Source organism: Hemibagrus wyckioides, linkage group LG29 (assembly GCF_019097595.1).
Source record: "Hemibagrus wyckioides isolate EC202008001 linkage group LG29, SWU_Hwy_1.0, whole genome shotgun sequence".
NCBI classification, from domain to species: Eukaryota; Metazoa; Chordata; class Actinopteri; order Siluriformes; family Bagridae; genus Hemibagrus; species Hemibagrus wyckioides.
Window position 1 is genome coordinate 18,806,563 of NC_080738.1, and position 21,078 is coordinate 18,827,640.

The following is a 21,078-nucleotide window of genomic DNA, read 5'->3' on the forward strand; positions in this document are numbered from 1 at the left end:
TCTCACTGCCCAAATGCTCATTTACTACAGCATCCAAAATAACATCATGCATGTGTCCAACTATCCAATATTCTGCTCCTTATTTATTTATTTATTTATTTATTTATTTATTTATTTATTTATTTATTTATTTATTTATTTTTTGGTTTCTTGGTTTGAACCTACATTTTAAGGATGATTGGTTGGTACTTTCATATCATTAGGTCATTATCCTTTTTTAAAAGAAAGAAAAGTCAAAATGGAAATCCCTTCCTGTCAGCTGTGATGTAAATTCTTATCATTTGTTTGTCTTAAGACGAGCACTAATTTGTGTATATGAGAGAATGATGGAGCAAAAGAATTGGTTTAGCTATTTAAGCAGTGAAGACCTGCAGGAGAGCTCAGGATCTAAAAACAACCTCAGATATTAACATTAAGGTATGTTTTGATGTCAGGTGATTAATTAGCATTATCATTTAGATGTAGTTGTTTGGTTATGGTCTAACAGTTCTTTCTCCTGTTTAATTAAAATGTCTTTTTGTAGGTTTAAACATACAGATGTAGTTTTAAAAATGAACAGGTGTATTATAATTATTTTGTTTGAAAGCCATGGAAGATTTGTGTGGCTAAGTGTCATTGTTTTGATAAATGACTGAAGTCTGTTTAATGTGTGACTAAATTCTAGTGGTTTTGAATGTGCTGCAGTGTTGTATGGTATTTAGTGCTGCTGTCACTGAAATTATGAAGCTGAAGTGTTGTCACCCTAAAGACACTTAACAATAATAGCATTTACAGCAGGACACAAATGTCATGAATTGTCTTGTGGCAGAGATGGCTTACAGTGACAGCATCATGTTTAAGTAACTTGAGCAGCTTGGTATCTTTAAGTCTTTTAAAATCTTTTTTACTCCAGAGTCATATTCGTCATGAAGCAGAACCTTTTTCTTCTTTATTTCACTGGTGAGTGTATTTCTACACAAACTAGGACACACACATGGACATATTTACAGTGAACCACCTTGTGATTCAAATATAATTGCATTAGTCTTTTTAAAAATGTATTTATAAAAACATTTTAAAGTCCATCAGGGAGCAGCCTGGGGGAACAGTGCCTAGCGTTCTTTGGTTGATCCAGTGGTGTGATGAAATTTAATCCACAATTTGTTTGTTTTATTATCCAATAACTGAACATTTGCCAGTAAAATACTTATAGTATACATATAGAGATGAAGCACTTTTTTTTGCATTGTGCAAAGAACATAAGCACATCTGCCTGTTTTGCATGTCCTTTTGTTCTGCACATACTCTTATGTCTTTAATAGTGGGAGAATTCATCCATGGTTAGGATGAAAGTTCATTAGCATAGCCAGTGTGACTACCTGCATGTTTTTGGACAGAGTGAGGAAGCTGGAGAATGTGGAGGAAATATTGTCTAAAAATGCAAACTTCCAGACAGACAGTAACCTGAACTCAAAGTTGTGAGGTGGCAATGATACACCATGACTTCATTAATATAAAATCAAATTTTGAGATTAGTATATTTATTAGGGATGACACAAGAAACATTTTAAAAAATAATAAAATAAAATAAAAGATTTAGTAGGCATCCAAAAAAAAATCCATTCTGTGCACAGACACATATAATTACCTTGGTTTTTGCAGCTCCCGGTGATACAGCTGGTAATATCTCCAAAATGCTCCTTTAACCTGGAATAAATATTCGTTTTTATGTATTGTTTTATTGATATGTAAGTTTTTATGTGGATAAGTCTACTAGGTGTGCCAAATGTCTTCATTCATAAGAGACTATGTATGCCAGCACCATGCCATTTGTGCCTCCACTTCTCCATATGTGGCAAAGAGTTAGATGGTAAATCACATGCAGGGGAAATATTCAGTATTATTAAAACTAGCTAAGGGCTGGAGCAAGCCATCTGTACTCCTACACTATTTCTTTTATTGCCCTCACTATTTTCATTTTCTTGGGTGCATTACAAAGAGTATTACATCACCAAGCTGATAAAAAAGATTGGATAGTTGGACTCTTTATCAGCAGAGCTTTTGTCAAAGTTCTACCAGTGCCTGATGTATTGTATTAAAAGTGTATTCTGTAATCCTAGAACAAAGTATCACCAACAGGTCTTGTTCCAGTCATCGTATCCACCCTGCAAACAATTTCACACAATTATTACGTGATTATGACAAAAAAGTCGTGGCCTGATGCACAGAATTATTGCAGGATGATGTACACTGACCTGGCAACAATCGTAAGTGATGCAGATTATTTACAGCTAAAGAAAGAATTAACAAGGAAAGGACTGGTAGATCCTGCCTGGGTAGGATTGTACGACACTGTTGATAGCTGGTACTGGTCCTTGAATAACATCCTGCTGAAGAAAATCAATTTTATGAATTGGTCCCCGGGAGAGCCTAATAATTATGCTGGGAAAGAACTGTGTGGTATAATAATAGGGACAAATGGATACTGGGCAGATAAACCTTGTACAGGACTAAGACCCTTCATATGCTACAATGGTGAGTCAAAATCCTTAACCTTAGCTATACATACCTTTGACAGCCAATAAATTATACTGTCTTATTATCTGAGTGCATGATTGGATAGTAAATATGAGTTGACTGAACAAAGCAAAAAAAAGCAAATGAATGTGAAATAGTGCACTGTACAAAAAGTACACAAATGTAATAAATTGAAAGTCTTTTGAGTTGTGTTGCATCATATTTTCAGTACAGAGACATTATTTGTTGTATTTCAATATCTAATAATTCCTATTTTTAACATTTTATTTATTTCACAGCTAATTTCAGTGGTGCTGACAGATTTATCGGTGTTGCCAGTCCTCTGTTGTCCTGGAGTGGAGCTCAAGATTACTGCCGAAAATATCACACAGACTTGGCCAGCTCTCTTAACAGCTCAGATCAAGCCATGTTAATGCGGGTGTCTAATATCCAGGGTGATTCCTGGTTTGGGTTATCCAGAGACAGTTGGAAGTGGTTAGAGGGGGCCAATGCTTCAAAAGTGAAGTGGTACCCAGGACAACCCAGTAATAATTGGGGCAATGAGTACTGTGCAGGAATCTTTAATGGACTGTTCTTCGATGAACCATGCGCCACCTTGCGCTATTTCATCTGTGACACCAGTAAGTCTTTTTTCCTTGCCTGCTTATAACTAAGCTTTAGTAACAGTTTCACACTAAATTTATACTAAACATCAATCATGTGTTTACAGTCACATTTAAATGTACAGTAAGTCCCAAAAGCTAATGTTATAATGATGATACATTTTATTTTTTTTTGCTTATACACACCTTCAACCTAAAATACAGTATATAAACAGCCTTATCTGCAACCCATATGAAGGATTAAAATTTAAGTAAAGACTATGAATTAACTGATTACATAAACAAAATTTTTTGACACTTAATGGCTCTATGTGCAATTAAGGAAAACTTAACTGGTTTTCATAAGTTCTTTTACAGAATAAACATAATAGAGAGAGAGAGAGAGAGAGAAAGAAATGACTGTGTTTGTTCCAGTTTCTCCAGTGAGGAGTCAGACAGTGAAACTGCAGGTGAAGTCTGATGTCCGTGTGTTTGATCCTGCTGTGCAGTCATTTATTTTAGATCAGGTGAGTTACAGGATGTCTCTAAAAGTTTATAAAATTTATTGCGCAATGCCACAGTTAACATTTTTTCACCACTCACCTGAACAAATGTCTTATTAATCTTAAGCATTTTGTGCTTGTTTTCCTTTTATTAATTGTCCTTGTTATTGTAAATTATTTCTCTTTTTGGATTGAGTAAGTAAAAGTGATTCTGCTCTTCAGATAAAGCAGACACTGAAAGAACATCTCGTGATGGAGAATGCCACAGTGACCTGGAGGGTGCAGCCAGATGGAAACATCTTCCATAAGAAAAAACAAGAAACTATAGCATCAAAATGCTGAAATATTTATCCTATATTTATCCTACAACACTTAATCTTTAAAGTAGTAGTAACTCATTTTCATATAATAGATATATGTGATAGAACCCATTAATAAACTTTGTGTACTTTGAAAATTCATATATGTGCTTAGCATGATTATTGTAATTTCTTTTAACTGACTAACACTGACTTGTTTATTTTTATGGAAGTTCCCATGTGGGAAAAGGAAATGTAGCATCAAACTGCTGAAATATTTATCCTACAACACTTAAAATTTAAAGTAGTAGGCTTAGTAAATCATTTTCATATAGAAGATAGAAAATGTGACAGAGCCCATTAATAAACTTTGTGCACTTTGAAAATTCATATATGTGCTTAGGAAGATTATTGTTTTTTTTTTTTTGTTTATTTGTTTTACAAGGTAGCACTGACTTTATATTATCATTTGTTTCTATTTTCTGTATCTTCAGACATTGTGCATTATGCTTGTTTTGGTTCACTACTATTATTTCATGATGACCATTTATTTTAAAACACACTCAATTTATTATATTTCTGTTACTTTGATTTCTGCCAATACTAACAGATGGATGTTTCTCTTTTTCTGGCTCACAGTAAATAATTATCACTTTCTGTGAATTCTGTGATTATATATAATATGTAATTTTCCTCTCTCTTTTTAAAAATGAAAAGATCCCAGTGGGATCCATTCTTGAGCCTTGGGGGCATGGTTGGATGGTTGGTACTGTGGCTATGGCCAGTGCATCCATGACAGTAAAATTCAAATTCAAATTTTATTCATCACATATGAAATCATACACAGTATGACATATAGTGAAATGCTTTTTACAACTGTCCTACATTTGAAGAAAGAAAATAGTAAAAATTAAAGTGTGTGGACATGAAAAATAAAGGGATATAGTTAAAATATATAGAGAAAAATAGGTATTATTAAAGGTAGAAATTAAAGACAAAATAATTGTGAAAAACCAATAGTTATCAAATATGCATATGCAAATATGTGTATATATATATATATATATATATATATATATATATATATATATATATATGTATATAAATATAAATATAAACAGTAAATATAATATAGTATAATATATAGTATATATAAATAAATAATATATATATATATATATATATATATAATATATATAGAAAGATACAATATATACATATATGTAGATGGACAAATTTGAATGGTATGACAATAAATAAATACAGTATGTACAGTACAGTGTGCATATGTAAGATAAATATACACTATATTGCCAAAAGTATTCGCTCACCCATCCAAATAATCAGAATCAGGTGTTCCAATCACTTCCATGGCCACAGGTGTATAAAATCAAGCACCTAGGCATGCAGACTGTTTTTACAAACATTTGTGAAAGAATGGGTCGCTCTCAGGAGCTCAGTGAATTCCAGCGTGGAACTGTGATAGGATGCCGCCTGTGCAACAAATCCAGTCGTGAAATTTCCTCGCTCCTAAATATTCCACAGTCAACTGTCAGCTGTATTATAAGAACGTGGAAGTGTTTGGGAACAACAGCAACTCGGCCACGAAGTGGTAGGCCACGTAAACTGACGGAGCGGGGTCAGCGGATGCTGAGGCGCATAGTGCGAAGAGGTCGCCAACTTTCTGCAGAGTCAATCGCTACAGACCTCCAAACTTCATGTGGCCTTCAGATTAGCTCAAGAACAGTGTGCAGAGAGCTTCATGGAATGGGTTTCCATGGCCGAGCAGCTGCATCCAAGCCATACATCACCAAGTGCAATGCAAAGCGTCGGATGCAGTGGTGTAAAGCACGCCACCACTGGACTCTAGAGCAGTGGAGACGCGTTCTCTGGAGTGACGAATCGCGCTTCTCCATCTGGCAATCTGATGGACGAGTCTGGGTTTGGCGGTTGCCAGGAGAACGGTACTTGTCTGACTGCATTGTGCCAAGTGTAAAGTTTGGTGGAGGGGGATTATGGTGTGGGGTTGTTTTTCAGGAGCTGGGCTTGGCCCCTTAGTTCCAGTGAAAGGAACTCTGAATGCTTCAGCATACCAAGACATTTTGGACAATTCCATGCTCCCAACTTTGTGGGAACAGTTTGGAGCTGGCCCCTTCCTCTTCCAACATGACTGTGCACCAGTGCACAAAGCAAGGTCCATAAAGACATGGATGACAGAGTCTGGTGTGGATGAACTTGACTGGCCTGCACAGAGTCCTGACCTCAACCCGATAGAACACCTTTGGGATGAATTAGAGTGGAGACTGAGAGCCAGGCCTTCTCGTCCAACATCAGTGTGTGACCTCACAAATGCGCTTCTGGAAGAATGGTCAAAAATTCCCATAAACACACTCCTAAACCTTGTGGACAGCCTTCCCAGAAGAGTTGAAGCTGTTATAGCTGCAAAGGGTGGACTGACGTCATATTGAACCCTATGGATTAGGAATGGGATGTCACTTAAGTTCATATGCGAGTCAAGGCAGGTGAGCGAATACTTTTGGCAATATAGTGTATATTATACAGTATATATAAGGCAAATATAAATGTCCAATTGAACAGGACTATCAGGGAGTAAAGTGACGGTGCAGTGTGCACACAAAGATGTACAGAAAGATGTAGAGTGAGTGTGGTTGTCGTGTGTGCAGAGTAGTGCAGAGTATGCAAAGTGGTGCAATTATTGCGTGTGCGACAGTCAGCTGAGGTAGAATGTCATGTCGTGTGGGGGTAAGTCCAGAAAGTCCAGGTTCGAGGTGTTCTGGTTGAGGGCTACAGTAAAGCTGTAAGCAGAAGGAATGATGTAGTGAAACCTATGCTATGGGAGAATGATTTCCCTATAGTGAATTTAATTTTCTTCACTTTTAAAAACTTTTTAAAAGCATTTTTAATGCTTGTGTAACTTCTACTGGTTACTTCTAGGAACAATTTTGTCTCTAGAACAGCATGTTGAATCAATCAGTTAAATATGATTTTGTCAATTTTTCTCCAGTGTTAAACAGGTTTCTTGTTTGTGTGAAGAGTTGCAAATGTGAATATGAAGCTTCTCTCACTTCAAAGGAGAATTTGTTAAGTAAATCTATTTAAATGTAAATGAAAATTTATTTTTTCCTGTGCCATTTTTTCTGCTGTTCTACAGGTAATATATTTTTCAACAAACTAACATATCATTATATTACATCAATGATGTATGATGTCTAAATACTGTCAGACGTACAATATTTTCTTTGTTTAGATTTTACAAAATCTATTTGCATTTTCCCTTGGTTCTATTTAAATTTGTGTGAGAAATAAATTTAGTCTATCTATTGAGTTGAGTACTAAGATTTCTTTTCATAAAACTAAGATAAGCCCCGAACTGAGGGCACTTAGTGAAATGTCATCTCGGATTGTGTCTTTACTTGAACCAAATTGACATCATACTTGTGATTCTTAGAAAGCAATAAGGATTTTGATGTGAGGTGGCTAATGAAAACTGTGGACTACCATCAGTCAAGTCCAAAAAGATCAATACAAAGTATGTGGGAAACACAGACATGACCAGACACTGGGTTGCTTTACTGCGGATGCTCTGCCAGACCTTCACTGCAACTGTATTCATTCAGTTCTTGCTTGATCTTTGGGCATTTTATCCTCAGGTTTGCCTTCAGTAAGTGTTAGAATTTGTTGGGTTCACTCAGAGAAGAAACCTGAGTCAAGCTTTCACCCCTGTCTCTACTGATATCAGGGAAGCTTTTTGCCAAAGAACCACATAGAGACAGTAATTGAATAGCAAAACTCTTCAGTATATTTATTTGTGTGCTCACCTGCACAAATATTACTCTTAAGCATTTTTGTCAATTTGTGCTTGTTTACCTTTTATTAATTGTCCTTTTTTTATTTTAAATTATTTCTCTTTTCTGATTGAGTAAGTATATGTGGTTCTGCGCCTCAGATAAAGAAGAAACAGAAAGAACATCTCATGATGGAGAATGCCACAGTGACATGGAGTGTGCGGCCAGATGCAAAATCAGTCAAAAAATTATGGACACTTTCAACAGGTGCTGAAAAAAGCAAACCATCTAAAAGGTATAAAGTGGCATTACCTTTGTGGCATTAGTAGAGTAAATCACAGTTTTATTTTATTTATTTTATTTATTTATTTTTTTTACCTTTTTGACTCTTATTGGTGACATTAATGAGCAGAAAAGGATCACATGTGAAAGAATTGTTTCATTGCTCATCTGTGTTAAATGTAGTTTGGTTATCATTTGGTCTTGTTTAATTAATGACACTCACATCTTATTCATAGTCAGAATTTAACTCCACAGCAGTTATGATGAGTGTGTTTTACATGTTTGATAAACTCGTTTACATACATATGAGGCATTAAACCAAAAAGGAGCAAATGTAGGAAGATTTTTTTATTTTCCTGCATTATTTCCTATTGTTTTTAGTTTACATTATTACACTCCCACAATGCAGTTCATCTATGACTTTCTCTCACTTCCCAAATGGTCATTTACAAAAGCATCAAAGATAGCATTATGCATGTGTCCAATTATCCAGAATTTCTTTCTTTCTTTCTTTCTTTCTTTCTTTCTTTCTTTCTTTCTTTCTTTCTTTCTTTCTTTCTTTCTTTTCTTTTCTTTTCTTTTCTTTCTGCCTAAATTTTAAGGATGACTGGTTGGTGCATTTGGCACTTTGGTCTTGGAAAAAAAAAAAGGTCATTAACCTTTTTTAAGAGAAGGAAAAGAAAATGGAAATCCCTTTCTATCTGCTGTGATGTAAATTCTCATAATTTGTTTGGCTCATGACGAGCACTGATTTGTGTACAAAATGGAGCAAAAGAATCAGTTTAGCTATTTAAGCAGTGAAGACCTGTAGGAGAGCTCAGATTCAAAAAATCAGAAAAAAATTTTCAGAGTTAAGGTATGTTTTGATGTCAGGTGATCAAATTGAATACAATCTCATTAGATGTAGTTGTTTGGTTATGGTCTAACAGTTCTTTCTCCTGTTCAATAAAAAGTCTTTTTGTAGGTTTAAACATATGGAGGTAGTATTAAAAAGGAACAGGTGTATTATAATTATTTTGTTTGAAAGCCATGAAAGATTGTACGGCTAAGTGTCATTGTTTTGATAAATGACTGAAGTCTGTTTAATGTGTGACTAAATTCTAGTGGTTTTGAATGAGCTGCAGTGTTGTATGGTATTCAGTGCTGCTGTCACTGAAATTATGAATCTGAAATTTTGTCACTCTAAAGACACTTAAACAATAGCATTTACAGCAGGACAGAAATGTCATGAATTGCACTGTAAGCAGAGGTGGCTTACAGTGACAGAGCCTACTGCTGCCACATCAATACTGAAATGTAATGCTTGTAGATTGCCTGACCCTTGCCTGTTTATAATTCCAAATTGCAATTAACACCATCTCTGCTGACTGATAATTACCAATGATTTTATGGACCTGTTAGCAATGGGCTAACTCAAAGGCAATCATTAGGTGGGATGTCCAGATGTTTATGACCACGTACTGTCAGCTGATATATAGCTTTTATCTCATGAACGCACTTCAGGACACCTTGAGGTGCTTGACAGCAAGATTTGGACAGATGAATTAAAATGTAATTATCTATGTCTAATTACATAGATTATGTTAGTATTAATCTTTCCTCTATGAGTGATAAATATTGTTTTATATTGTTTAATAAAATTGTTTGTGTAAATTTACACAACTTGTTATCTTTGTTAAGCCTTTTAAAATCTTTTTTACTCCAGATTCATGTTCATCTTTTTCTTCTTTATTTCACTGGTGAGTGTATTTCTCATTTATTTAAACAAAATGTTTAATGGATACACACACAGGGACATATTTACAGTGCACCACCTTCTGAATCATATATAATTGTGTTAGTCTTTTAAGTATTTTAAAAAAACATCTCCTGGTAGCAGCCTGGGGGAACAGTGCCTAGCGTCACAACTCCAAGGTTCTTTGGTCGATCCAGGGGTCAGTTTACTGTCTTTGTGGAGATTCAGGTGTTATCACTGTGTTCACGTAGGTTTCCTTTGAGGACTCCAGGTTTCTTCTCACCTCTCAAAAACATGAAAACTAACTGTTACTGGTAGAAATGGGGTTACCTGAATATTGAGCTGTTTTAGGTAGCATGTTTTTCGGGAACACAAAAACACAGCAGTTCCCACTGTGATGAAATTTAATCTAGAATCTTGAATTGGTGTGTTTTAATATCCAGTGACAGTAAAATACTTGGAAGTAGAGACTTGAAGCACCTTTTTTCCACTGTGCCCAAGAACATTAGCACATCTACCTATTTTGCATATCCTTTTGTTCTGCACATCCTCTTATATCTCTCATGGTATGAGAATTCACCTATAGTTGGGATGCCAGTTCATTAGCATAGCCAGTGTGACTACCTGCATGTTTTTGGATAGTGTGAGGAAGCTGGAGAATGTGGAGGAAACATTGTGTGAACATGTAAACATCCACACAGACAGTAACCTGATCTCAAATCAGGGACCCTGAAGCTGTGAGGTGGCAATGATACAAACTGTGCCACCATGACTTTATTACTATATAATAAAAAAAAATATATATATATATCAATATATTTATTGGGGATGACACCAAAAACAAAAAAAGAAAAGATTAAGAAGGCATCCAAAAAAAATCCATTCTGTGCACAGACAAATTCAACTACCTAAGTTTTTGCAGGCAAGCAGCTCCCAGTGATCTCCAAGATGCTCCTTTTAACCTTGTATTTTTTTTCTTGATGAGTAAGTTTTTATATAGGGTGTCCTGGTGGTCCAGGGGCAGGATCCCACGCTCTCATTGCCGTGGCCCAGGGTGATTAGTTGACTCTCAGTGCTGGCCTCAAGCCCAGATAAAAATGGGAGGTTTGCGACAGGAAGGGTATCCGGCATAAAACCTGTGCCAAATCATGTGGATCAAACAGGGGTGTAGCCCCAATTCTTGGGCCCTATGCAAAGACAGTGTATGGGGGACCCCTTTCCCATCATCTCACGATCCATGCTATTCATCACGCTATCATGCTATTTTTTTTTTTAAATAATAATATAAAAGTGTACACACTTTACTCACTGATACAATAATTGTTGTCAAATCAGTGATGTGAAATTGAAAAGAACATTATTAAAAATTCTAATACCATGTATAGTATTAAACAATTCTTTGCATTGCATGCATGTTAATGCAACACAAAAATAATGACCAAGACAGGTAATATCGGTCCTGGAAGGCCACTGTCCTACAGAGTTTAGCTCCAACCTTAATCAAGCACACCTGAACAAGCTAATCAAGGTCTTCAGGAACACTAAGGCTATAGACAGTTATGTTTTATTTTGTTTTCTGTTCTTCGTCTTAGGGTTGAAGCTAAAATCTACAGGACAGCGGCTCTCCAGGATTGACTTTGCCTACTCCTGTGACTTTATACTATAAATCAGGGGTGTCCAATCTTATCCTCAAAGGGCTGGTGTGGGTGTAGGTTTTCATTCCAACTGAGCAGAAGCTACACCTGATTCTAACTGGCTAATCAGTATATCTTGGCTTTCAGTAGACTCAGGTGTGGCTTCTGCTCAGTTGGAATGAAAACCTGCACAAACACCGGCCCTTTGAGGATAAGATTGGACACCCCTGATGTAAATAAAGCACCTCAGGTATCCCCTTATAAATGATAAAAATGACAATGATTTTTTTTTTTTTTTTATTTGAATTGTGTTGAAAATGGTTAGAGGGGGCCAATGCTTCAAACCTGCAGTGGTACCCAGGACAACCCAATAATAAATGGGGCAATGAGTACTGTGCAGGAATCTTTAATGGACTGTTCGTTGATGAACCATCAGACCATTTCGTCTGTCACACTCGTAAGTCTTTTTTCCTTGCCTGCTTATAACTAAGCTTAAGTTACACTATAACACTTAATTTATACTAAATATCAATCATGTGTTTACAGTCGCATTTAAATGTACAATCCCAAAAGCTAATGTTTTAATGAAAATACATTTTATATTTTTGCTTATACACACCTTCATCCTAAAATACAGTATATGAACAGTGTTATCTGCAATCCTTATGAAGGATTAAAATTCAAAGAACATAAAGACCATGAATTAACTGATTACATGAACAAAATTTCAGACACTTAATGGATCCATGTGCAATTAAGGAAGACTTAACTTGCTATCAGTTCATTTACAGAATAAACATAGTTGAATAAGAAAGAAAGAAAGAACTGTGACTGTGTGAGGACTCAGACAGTAAGACTGCAGGTGAAGTCTGATGGCAGTCATTTATTTTACAGCAGGTGAGTTACAGGATGTCTCTAAATGTTTGTAAAATTTAGTGCACAATGACACATTTAACATTTTTCACCGCTTACCTGAACAAATGTTTTACTAATGTTAAACATTTTGGAAAATTTGTGCTTGTATTCCTTTTATTAATTGTTGATTGAGTAAAAGTGATTCTGCTCTTTAGATAAAGCAAATACTGAAAGAACATCTCGTGATGGAGAATGCCACAGTGACCTGGAGGGTGCAGCCAGATGGAAACATCTTCCATAAGAAACAACAAGAAACTATAGCATCAAAATGCTGAAATATTTATCCTATGTTTATCCTACAACACTTAATCTTTAAAGTAGTAGTAACTCATTTTCATATAATAGATATATGTGATAGAACCCATTAATAAACTTTGTGCACTTTGCTATTTTTTTAAAAAAAGGAAAACACCTCCAAGTAGGTCCCAGTGGGATTCTGGAGCCATTTATTGATGTAAGTGGGTCTTAAAAAAACCCACCAATGAAGAAACAAACAAACAAATATGGATAAATAATTAAATAAATAATCTTAACTTGAATACTAACTTGGACCACTGTGATGAGTTTGACTCACAGGGGCTGGATGCAAATGCAGGGCATGTATTTATTAACAAAATTAAACAAGGATTGCAAAAAATTACAAAAGGTTGGCACTGGCAAAAGTGAGTCACACGGCATTGCGCAAAACAGAATCAGTCACAAAATTATGGCCAATCAAAAGTATAAATAATAGAAACATATTAAATAAAAGGAACATGCAAACAGACAAAGCAGTTAATCCAAAATTGCAGGTAAAAACACTAGTTAAACAGGCCAAATTCAAAGAGGATCAAAATGGTTGACTGAGGCAATCAGAGTCAAAATCCTAAAAACACTCCAAACTGAACACAGGTTAGTAATGTTGTGTATCAAAGAAACAGCATATGAATTGCAATGAGGAACTGAAACATAAGTGCTTATAATGGGCAACAAACACACTAAATAAAAAAACTGATGCACAAAAGTAGGTTCACTGAGAAGATGGGAATGCTGGTGATTGCTGGGAGTTGGAGACTGTGTTTGTCAGCCCTGCTAAACAAAGAGCGGTGTGTAGCACATTTGTAGCACAAACAGAAGTGCTAAAGCAAAGATGCTAAAATCTAGATTGACTTAGTTACTGAAATATTCTGTTTTGCCTTAGTCATGCATTAAAACCCGATAATAACAATCATGACCACTGCAAAAGGCAAAGGTTGTCTTACTTGTTGATTTGTTTTCTTTGTGGTGAAGTAAGCAGATGGCATTGTGGTGAAATTTGCAAAGTGTGGATTAGGGAGTGCAGGACTAACTTTCCCTCTGTTTATGAAGAAAACTTAGTACTAAAAGTTTTCACCTGGGAACATATTCAAATCATCAGCATACAATGTGCTTAATAATTCTTTGACAATCTAATATAGTAGTAGTATAAGTCTGTTTGTTTATTTTTCCAATATTTTAACTAGGTTGCCAAATTTAAATAAAAAAGAAAATTGTATTATATAATGTTTATCATTTAGAAAAAGGTGATTTTGTAGTTTAGCTTTACAGATTATTAAACTCTTACAATGTTACAATGGACTCGAGGTTACACTGTTTAAAAATGTAAAGCTGTAAGCAGACAGAGTGATGCACTGAAACTTATGCTTTTGGAGAAAGATTGATGGCCCTATAGTGAATTTCTTTTACTGTTTCACCACTTTTAAAAATTATTTAAAAACAATTTAAAAGCATTTTTAATGCTTGTGTAACTTGTACTGGTTACTTCTAGGAACAATTATATCTCTAGAACAGCATGTTGAATCAATTAGTTAAATATGATTTTGTCATTTTTTCTCCAGTGTTAAACAGGTTTCTTGTTTGTGTGAAGAGTTGCAAATGTGAATGTGAAGCTTTTCTCAGTTCAAAGGAGACCTTCAATTTGTTTAGTAAATCTATTTAAATGTAAATGAAAATGTATTTCTTCCTGAATGACAGTGTTGATAGCTGGTGCTGGTCCTTAAATAACATCCTGCTGAAGAATATAGATTTTATGAATTGTTACTCTGGAGAGCCTAATAATTATCCTGGGAAAGATCTGTGTGGTATAATAATAGGGACAAATGGATACTTGGCAGATAAACCTTGTAAAGGACTAAGACCCTTCATATGCTACAATTGTTCAGTCAAAATCCTTAACCTTAACTATTCTTATCAACATGCCTTTGGCATCCAATAATTATACTGTCTTATTATCTGAGAGCATGATTGAATAATATATATGAGCTGACTGACCAAAGTAAAAAAGAATGAAAGGCAAAGTGAAATAATGCACTGTAAAGTATGAAGGTAATAAATTGAAAGTGTTTTGAGTTGTGTTGCATCATATTTTCAGTAAAGAAACAATTTATTTTTTTTGTATGTTAATCTAATAATTCATCCATCCATCCATTTTCTATACCCGCTTTATTCATAATTAGGGTCACAGGGATCTGCTGGAGCCTATCCCAGCACACATTGGGCGAAAGGCAGGTCGCCAGTCCATCGCAGGGCCACACATATAGACAGACAACCACACACACTCTCACCCACTCCTATGGGCAATTTAGAATGTAGTGGAAAAATTTTTAAATTCTGTAATAATGTATGTACAAGGCTTGTGTACGTGCAGATTGTTATGTATATGTGTGCAAAAGAGTTGAAGTATGCTGACAGTTGTATTTCTTGTTATAATCGTTGAAGACAATATGTCACTTCTAAGGGGAACTAAGTTGGCAGGGTAAGGAACTGAGAGGAGACCCCTGCAAATATAGCTTGAACTTTTGAACTCATGCAACTTCTGTTAAGAGTGTATGCATAAAAGCAGCGTGAAAGAAAGGGGAAGCACCTCTCTCACTCGCGGATGCACTGTGTGTGTGTGTCTGAGATGTCCTGCGCAGTCTATTTTATTAATAAACTTTTCTACTCTTACTATGACTTTAGTCAAGACTCCAACTTATTTAAATTTGTTTAACTGATTTCCACGACAAGAATTACCAATGAACCTAATGTACAGTACATTTTTTTGGACTGTGGGAGGAAATTGGAGTTCCCGGAGTAAACCCACACAGGCACGGGGAGAACATGCAAACTCCACACAGGAAGGCCCCTGCCTGTTCGAACCTGGGATTCAAACCCAGGACCTTCTTGCTGTGAGGCAATAGTGTATTCATTTATTTATTTACTTTATATTTATTTATTTATTTTTATTTCACAGCTAATTTCAGTGGTGCTGACAGGTATTGGTGTTGTATTTATATATGTTTATTGGTGTTGCTAGTCCTCTGTGTTGCCTTGACCTCTGCCTGGAGTGGAGCTCAAGATTACTGGTGAAAATATCACACAGACTTGGCTAGCTCTCTTAACAGCTCATATCAACCCATGTTAATGGCCTGCATGCCATGGAGACAGACCCATTCGTGGGATTCAAACAAGCGCTGCTTTATTAATATAAACAAAAAGCATGGGGAAGACGAACCTAATAACTAAGACATGGTCTTAGGAACGATGACATGGCAGGTGACATGGCAGGAACGAGAACAATAGGAAAGGCGTGACACAAAATACAAACAATAAAGCAGGCTTCACAGAAGAAGAACCCTCTCCAGGCCTGGCCGGGACCTGTCCAGCTGTTCCTGACAGTCCCAAAAGGTAATGTTTTAAATATAATACATTTAATATTTTTGCCTATAAAAACCTTCATATGTAAATATAGTATATAAACAGCCTTATCTGCAATCTTTATGAATGATTAAAATCTGAAGAACATAAAGAAAATAAATTAATTGATTAAATAAAAAAAATTCTGACACATAATGGATCTATGTGCAATTAAAGAAAACTATCCCAGGTTATGTATGTAACCCGGCTCCCTGATAGCTCTACTTGTCTGAAGGAAGCATGAGTGGATGCCCAGGGTGTGGCAAGCAATGCATCGTCTCATTCCCTGACGTAGGAAACCAGGTTTTATATGTAACCTGGTGTAGTTCTCTTTCAAGGGAACTCAATGCTGCATCATGACTGACACTATGGGAACGTCAATACCCATGCCGCCACATGCCAGTCAATTTCTGTCCCAGGGGCCGTGACAGAGCATGCACAACCTGTGAATAGAACATCAATTAGCCCTGAAGGATCTAGGACCTGATAAAGGTGTGCAGAGAGGACCAGCCTGCCACAGGACAAATTGGCCCTGGCCAAGGCACTGGATGAGGCGATACCCCTAGTAGAGTGATAACGAGATAACGAGAGACCAAAGGGTGCCTACCTAATGAGGCCCCCTAAGGACAAGTTCTCAGCAATGGCAGCCGTGTACACTTTCAAAGTAGAGAGCAACAGGCCCAAAAAAAGGCAAGACTGCAAGAAATCCAGCACTGTTCTGAATGGGACTGGGATGCTGACTACATTAGAGGCAGAAAAGACTCCACTTCAGAGCATTCAGCTTTCTAGTGGAGGAAGATCTAGCATTCAACAGAGTCTCCCCTATCTCCGATGAGAGGCCTGCCTATAGGAACTGGTTCCCCTCAGGGGCCAGACCCAAAGATTCCACATCTCGGGCCGGGGTTGTAAGATTGCCCTCTGCACCTGAGAAATGAGATCTTCCCTGACAGTAATCTACCAAGGAATGCCAACTAAGAGACTAGGTCTATGATCCAAACTCAAGCGGGCCATCGAGGAATCACTAGAAGAAGGTGGACTCAATCATGACACACTCATGACCTACCAGGGGGAAAGGCATACAGGCATAGCCTCAGCCACATTTGTAGCAGAGCACCTAGGCCCAGAGGGGCTGGGTGAGAAAAGTAATACCACAGATATACCATTGATATAGGAAACTACTGTAGTAACACATGGTAACCCCTGAGGTAAAAGTGTTTCAATGCTAGAAACACAGCCCTCATTTAACAGGCAATTTATGTGCCATGAGACAAGAGGGCCCTCCCAGAGACCCTGGCTGGGGCGGCTGTCCAAGACCGATCTCCAGCATGAAAGTGAGGCATCCGTCGAAAGAGTCTTGCAACAATGACGTGCCCCTAGAGTGGGACACAAGGTCAGAAAACAGCCGAACCCGTGAGCGACAAAATACTGGCTGTAAAAGCTCAATCTGATAGGGGAAGATGATCTATTGCCCCTTTCCTCAGAAGTGAAAGAAGTTCCTCTTGGAGGAGTGTGGTTTGTTGCCCACACTCCCTGAAACGCAGGAGGTTACCCCTTTTCTTCAGTATCTAGGACCTACTGAGAGACACCTGGCAGAAGTTTACATGATGCCAGGTTGTCTGAAAGAGGTGTCAACCTTGTGCTGATCTCCCCAGTGCCCTGAAACAGCAAGCAGGCAGGCGCAGACATGACTCCTTCTCCTTCTAGACTTTGATGGGGAGCACAGGCCACCACACTAGCCCTTCTTTCTGGTCTGAGCGAGCTGGGGGGGGTGGGTGTGGCTGGAAGATGGCCCAGACTACAAGGGATAAATTTCCTGAATGCCGCTGAATGGCACTTCACTTGTTTCCCAGTACTGGCAGGATAATGAATGTTGTCCAGTAAATGGCACCACCAAATGGGATGCAGCTGAGGCCACTTTAAGAGGCCACATTATCTCTTTCACAAACAGACATAAAAAAAATGTTTGAGAACAGAAAAATGGAAGAAGAGGTCAAAAGACTGGAAATATATCAAAAAACTTCACCCATACAAAACAACTGTAATCTTTTAACCAGTGCCAGATCTAAATTTAACTTGGACTACTCAGTGTAACATCATCACCGGTTTCAGGCCGCCAGAGGGAGCCCTTGCCCGAGTTTTAGTGCCACCAACGAGGAACACTTCCGGGGTTTTCGGACATTTAAGCAGCATAAGTGCTACACTGCGATGCAAAGTATAGTTCTTAGCAATTCACCGAGCAATTTACCGAGGTGGTTTTGTGTTTTTGGTTTGTTTGCTTGATTTTCGTTGTCTTCCCAGTTCTGACTTGCATGTGCCTGTTGCCATTGATGACTCTCTGCCTGATGATTTGGATTTGTTTAATAAACTCTGCAAATGGATCCTCACTCTTCCACCTCCGGCGGTGTTTTACACTCAGAACATGAGTGTAACTGTAAAAAATAATAACGTTTAATAGGCCAAGGTTTTTTTCAATTTTTTAAAGATTTCTTCGAGAATCTCTTTGTGAGGTGAAATCAGGGTGTCCAGGAGAAAGGACTTGTCTCTGTCCTTACTCCCTTTTAATTTAAGTAGCACAGCCATTGAATGGCCTATGGCGCGGGCCGTCTGCTTTATCAAAGTCAAATTCAAAGAAGCTTCATTGTCATTTCAACATATATAGCTGATGCAGTACACAGTGAAATGAAGCAACGTTCCTCTTGGACCAGAGGTGCTACACAGAACAAAACAAGGTACAGATGATGTGGACAACATTGAACTAAACTACACTTAAGGTGCAATTTTTTAAAAACTAAACATACAACATAAGTGCATAGGATGACAAGACAGTGCAGACAAACAAGACACATAACACTGACTATGTGCAAAAAGGACAGTGTTTGACAGTGTTAGACAGTAAGAAAACAGTGAATAATAGCAGCTTATTTTAGTTAATAATAGTAGCAGCAGAGATTATTTTAGTTATGACAGATACAAGTATTTAAAGTGACATGCGCATGTAAACAAGATCAATGTAAAGTGCACTGCATGAAAAGGCAGATTTTCGTCCCCGTGAATGCCTGATGACCTGGGAAGTCACCGTTCGTGAGTGACAAAAACAATCGTTATCGTACCAGGGGGTGTATAGGGAGGGAGGTGTGTGTGGAGGTCCAAGGTGCGAAAGGCGAATTAGCATATGAATGAAACCACCTTGAATGTTCTACAGTACCTACTGGATGAAAGGACAATTTTCAAAACAGAAAGATCACCTGTGATTGGCTGAGACATGTGTTGCTATTGGTCAGTCTGGGCAATTATAATACCATTTTGAGTAAACCCCTCCCTTTTCCCTTTTGTTATTTATATATATATATATATATATATATATATATATATATATATATATATATATATATATATATATATATATATATACATATGAAATATAAATACACAAAAAGTAGCCAGAGATTATTGTCATGTCATCACGTTTGGCATCAAATGTGTTTTTGCTGCCTCGGGGTCGTAGGTATGCGGTGGTGTTCTGTTAGACGGAATCCCAGTTCACAGACGCCAGTGATGCAGTGCTGCATACTTTGAACTGGCTTCTAGTCTCGTCTGCAGCTTAGCACACAGATTGCTGAACTCCTGGCTGTGGATTGATGGAGGTCTCACAATCCACCCCGAGACTCCATCAACGGCACCGTCTTCTTCATCTGACATCATGTCAGCAGTGATTCCACTCCAGAAGTCCACTTCATCCGCAGCCAGTATACTTTGCCTCGCCTCCAAGAGCTGCAACACAATTGTTACATATAATAAACAACATGTACATCATTACAGTTTATACTGCTGCAACAGAAATAAGTAAAACAAATTTATTTGTAATCCGTCTTACCCTCTTCCTCCTCTGGTGACTCTGGGCTGAGGTCTTATTAGCTGTAGCCACATTGGCTAGCTTTGGTTGTTCCGGAAATTTCTATGCACTGTCTCGTAGTATGTCTTGCAGGCAACTAGAAAAAAATGAATGTTTTTTTTAAAAACTACAACCAACCAAACATAACTGCACAGATAAATAACAAAAACAGAATTAAGAACAACAACATGGTGACAACAAAATATAATAACACTTTACACTTTATGTGGCTTGGACGAACTTTCGGTCCTAGCTTTATGTTGTTCTTGTGTTTGAACTCCATGTTGTATGTTTCTGTAGCACCAGGTCCTGGAGAAACGTTGTTTCATTTCACTATGTACTGCGTCAGATATATGTGGTTGAAATGACAATAAAGCTTCTTGAATCTAACAACAACAACAACAACAACAACAACAACACAGTGAAAATTACTTTCCAACAAAGTCATTTTTATCCAGGCCTTCATCGCGCGTTTCCGGGCTTATGGACAGTGCTCCACTAAAATGAGGTGACCGTCTCATTATATGGCGAGTTTAATCTGTGGAGGGAATACAGAGTACAGAGTTAAAACAACGTGTTTATTTGCTTCTGAAACAACAGAGTGCATGTTAGCCCAAATCTTTAATCCGTACCCCTGCTCCGGGTCATAGCGCCTACAGTTTCCTCAGAGTTGTGTAGCGGACGGACTGCCTCCTACACAATACAAGGAAAAATGCTTTGTTACAAAACTTACACTGGTTCTGACAAATGAAAGCATGGCTTATGTTGTTAGAAGAATTTAGACTTACCGCGATTTTAGGATTGTGCAGCCGCCTCTTCCTCTTCAGTTCCTTGGCTAGTCATTGTAAACAGCGAGGTAAATATAAAGAGCGGAGATAAATAAAAGAACAAGGTAAATATAAAGCGCGGAGGTAAAAATGAAAACGGTAAGCGAATTCCAGGAAAGAGTAACATCTTTGTTTGTATGTTTTGGTTCTGCGCTTTGTCTCGTTTCCTCGTCTGTGATTGGAGGAACATACCGAGTCACCGTGACCTAGCACCTGATTGGCCGAGGCTCGTCACATGCGAAGTGACGTAACCAGGAAGAGCTCGGAGAGCATTAAACTGTACAGTGGAGCCTCTGTCTCCATTTCAGCAAACAATCTTGGATGAGGATGACAGAAATGCGATGTTGACCATGTAACATCAAATGTACCCTGAAAATTGTAAAACTGACTGTTT

At 37.4% G+C, this 21,078-nt stretch overlaps 1 protein-coding gene and 1 long non-coding RNA gene across 3 annotated transcripts; one reads left to right on the forward strand and one right to left on the reverse strand.

Moving 5' to 3' along the window:
- Positions 1-343: 343 nt before the first annotated feature.
- Positions 344-4,357, forward strand: LOC131348961 (C-type mannose receptor 2-like). Of its 2 annotated transcripts, XM_058384218.1 has the most exons (6): positions 344-417; positions 893-939; positions 2,119-2,514; positions 2,796-3,137; positions 3,534-3,625; positions 3,824-4,353. In XM_058384218.1, the coding sequence occupies exons 2-6, from the start codon at positions 906-908 to the stop codon at positions 3,941-3,943; spliced, it is 984 nt and encodes a 327-aa protein (XP_058240201.1). In that variant the 5' UTR covers positions 344-417; positions 893-905; the 3' UTR covers positions 3,944-4,353. The 2 variants fall into 2 exon arrangements, with proteins under 2 accessions (XP_058240201.1, XP_058240203.1); XM_058384220.1 differs by lacking the exon at positions 2,119-2,514 and having other exon boundaries at positions 365-417; positions 3,824-4,357.
- Positions 4,358-19,461: 15,104 nt separating this feature from the next.
- LOC131348901 (uncharacterized) lies at positions 19,462-20,755 on the reverse strand. Its single transcript, XR_009203999.1, has 5 exons — positions 20,646-20,755; positions 20,490-20,550; positions 20,077-20,395; positions 19,840-19,954; positions 19,462-19,736 (listed from the first exon to the last, which is right to left on the reverse strand). It is a non-coding gene; the product is annotated as an uncharacterized LOC131348901 (long non-coding RNA).
- Between the last annotated feature and the right edge of the window lie 323 nt (positions 20,756-21,078).

What these genes read in the sequence shown, in the direction of transcription:
- LOC131348961 (XM_058384218.1), top strand. Translation starts at nt 906, where the DNA reads ATGAAGCAGAACCTTTTTCTTCTTTATTTCACTG. An exon ending in CTATTTCATCTGTGACACCA is followed by an intron (nt 3,138 to 3,533) that starts GTAAGTCTTTTT and finishes TGTTTGTTCCAG; the next exon opens with TTTCTCCAGTGAGGAGTCAG. An exon ending in AGTCATTTATTTTAGATCAG is followed by an intron (nt 3,626 to 3,823) that starts GTGAGTTACAGG and finishes TCTGCTCTTCAG; the next exon opens with ATAAAGCAGACACTGAAAGA.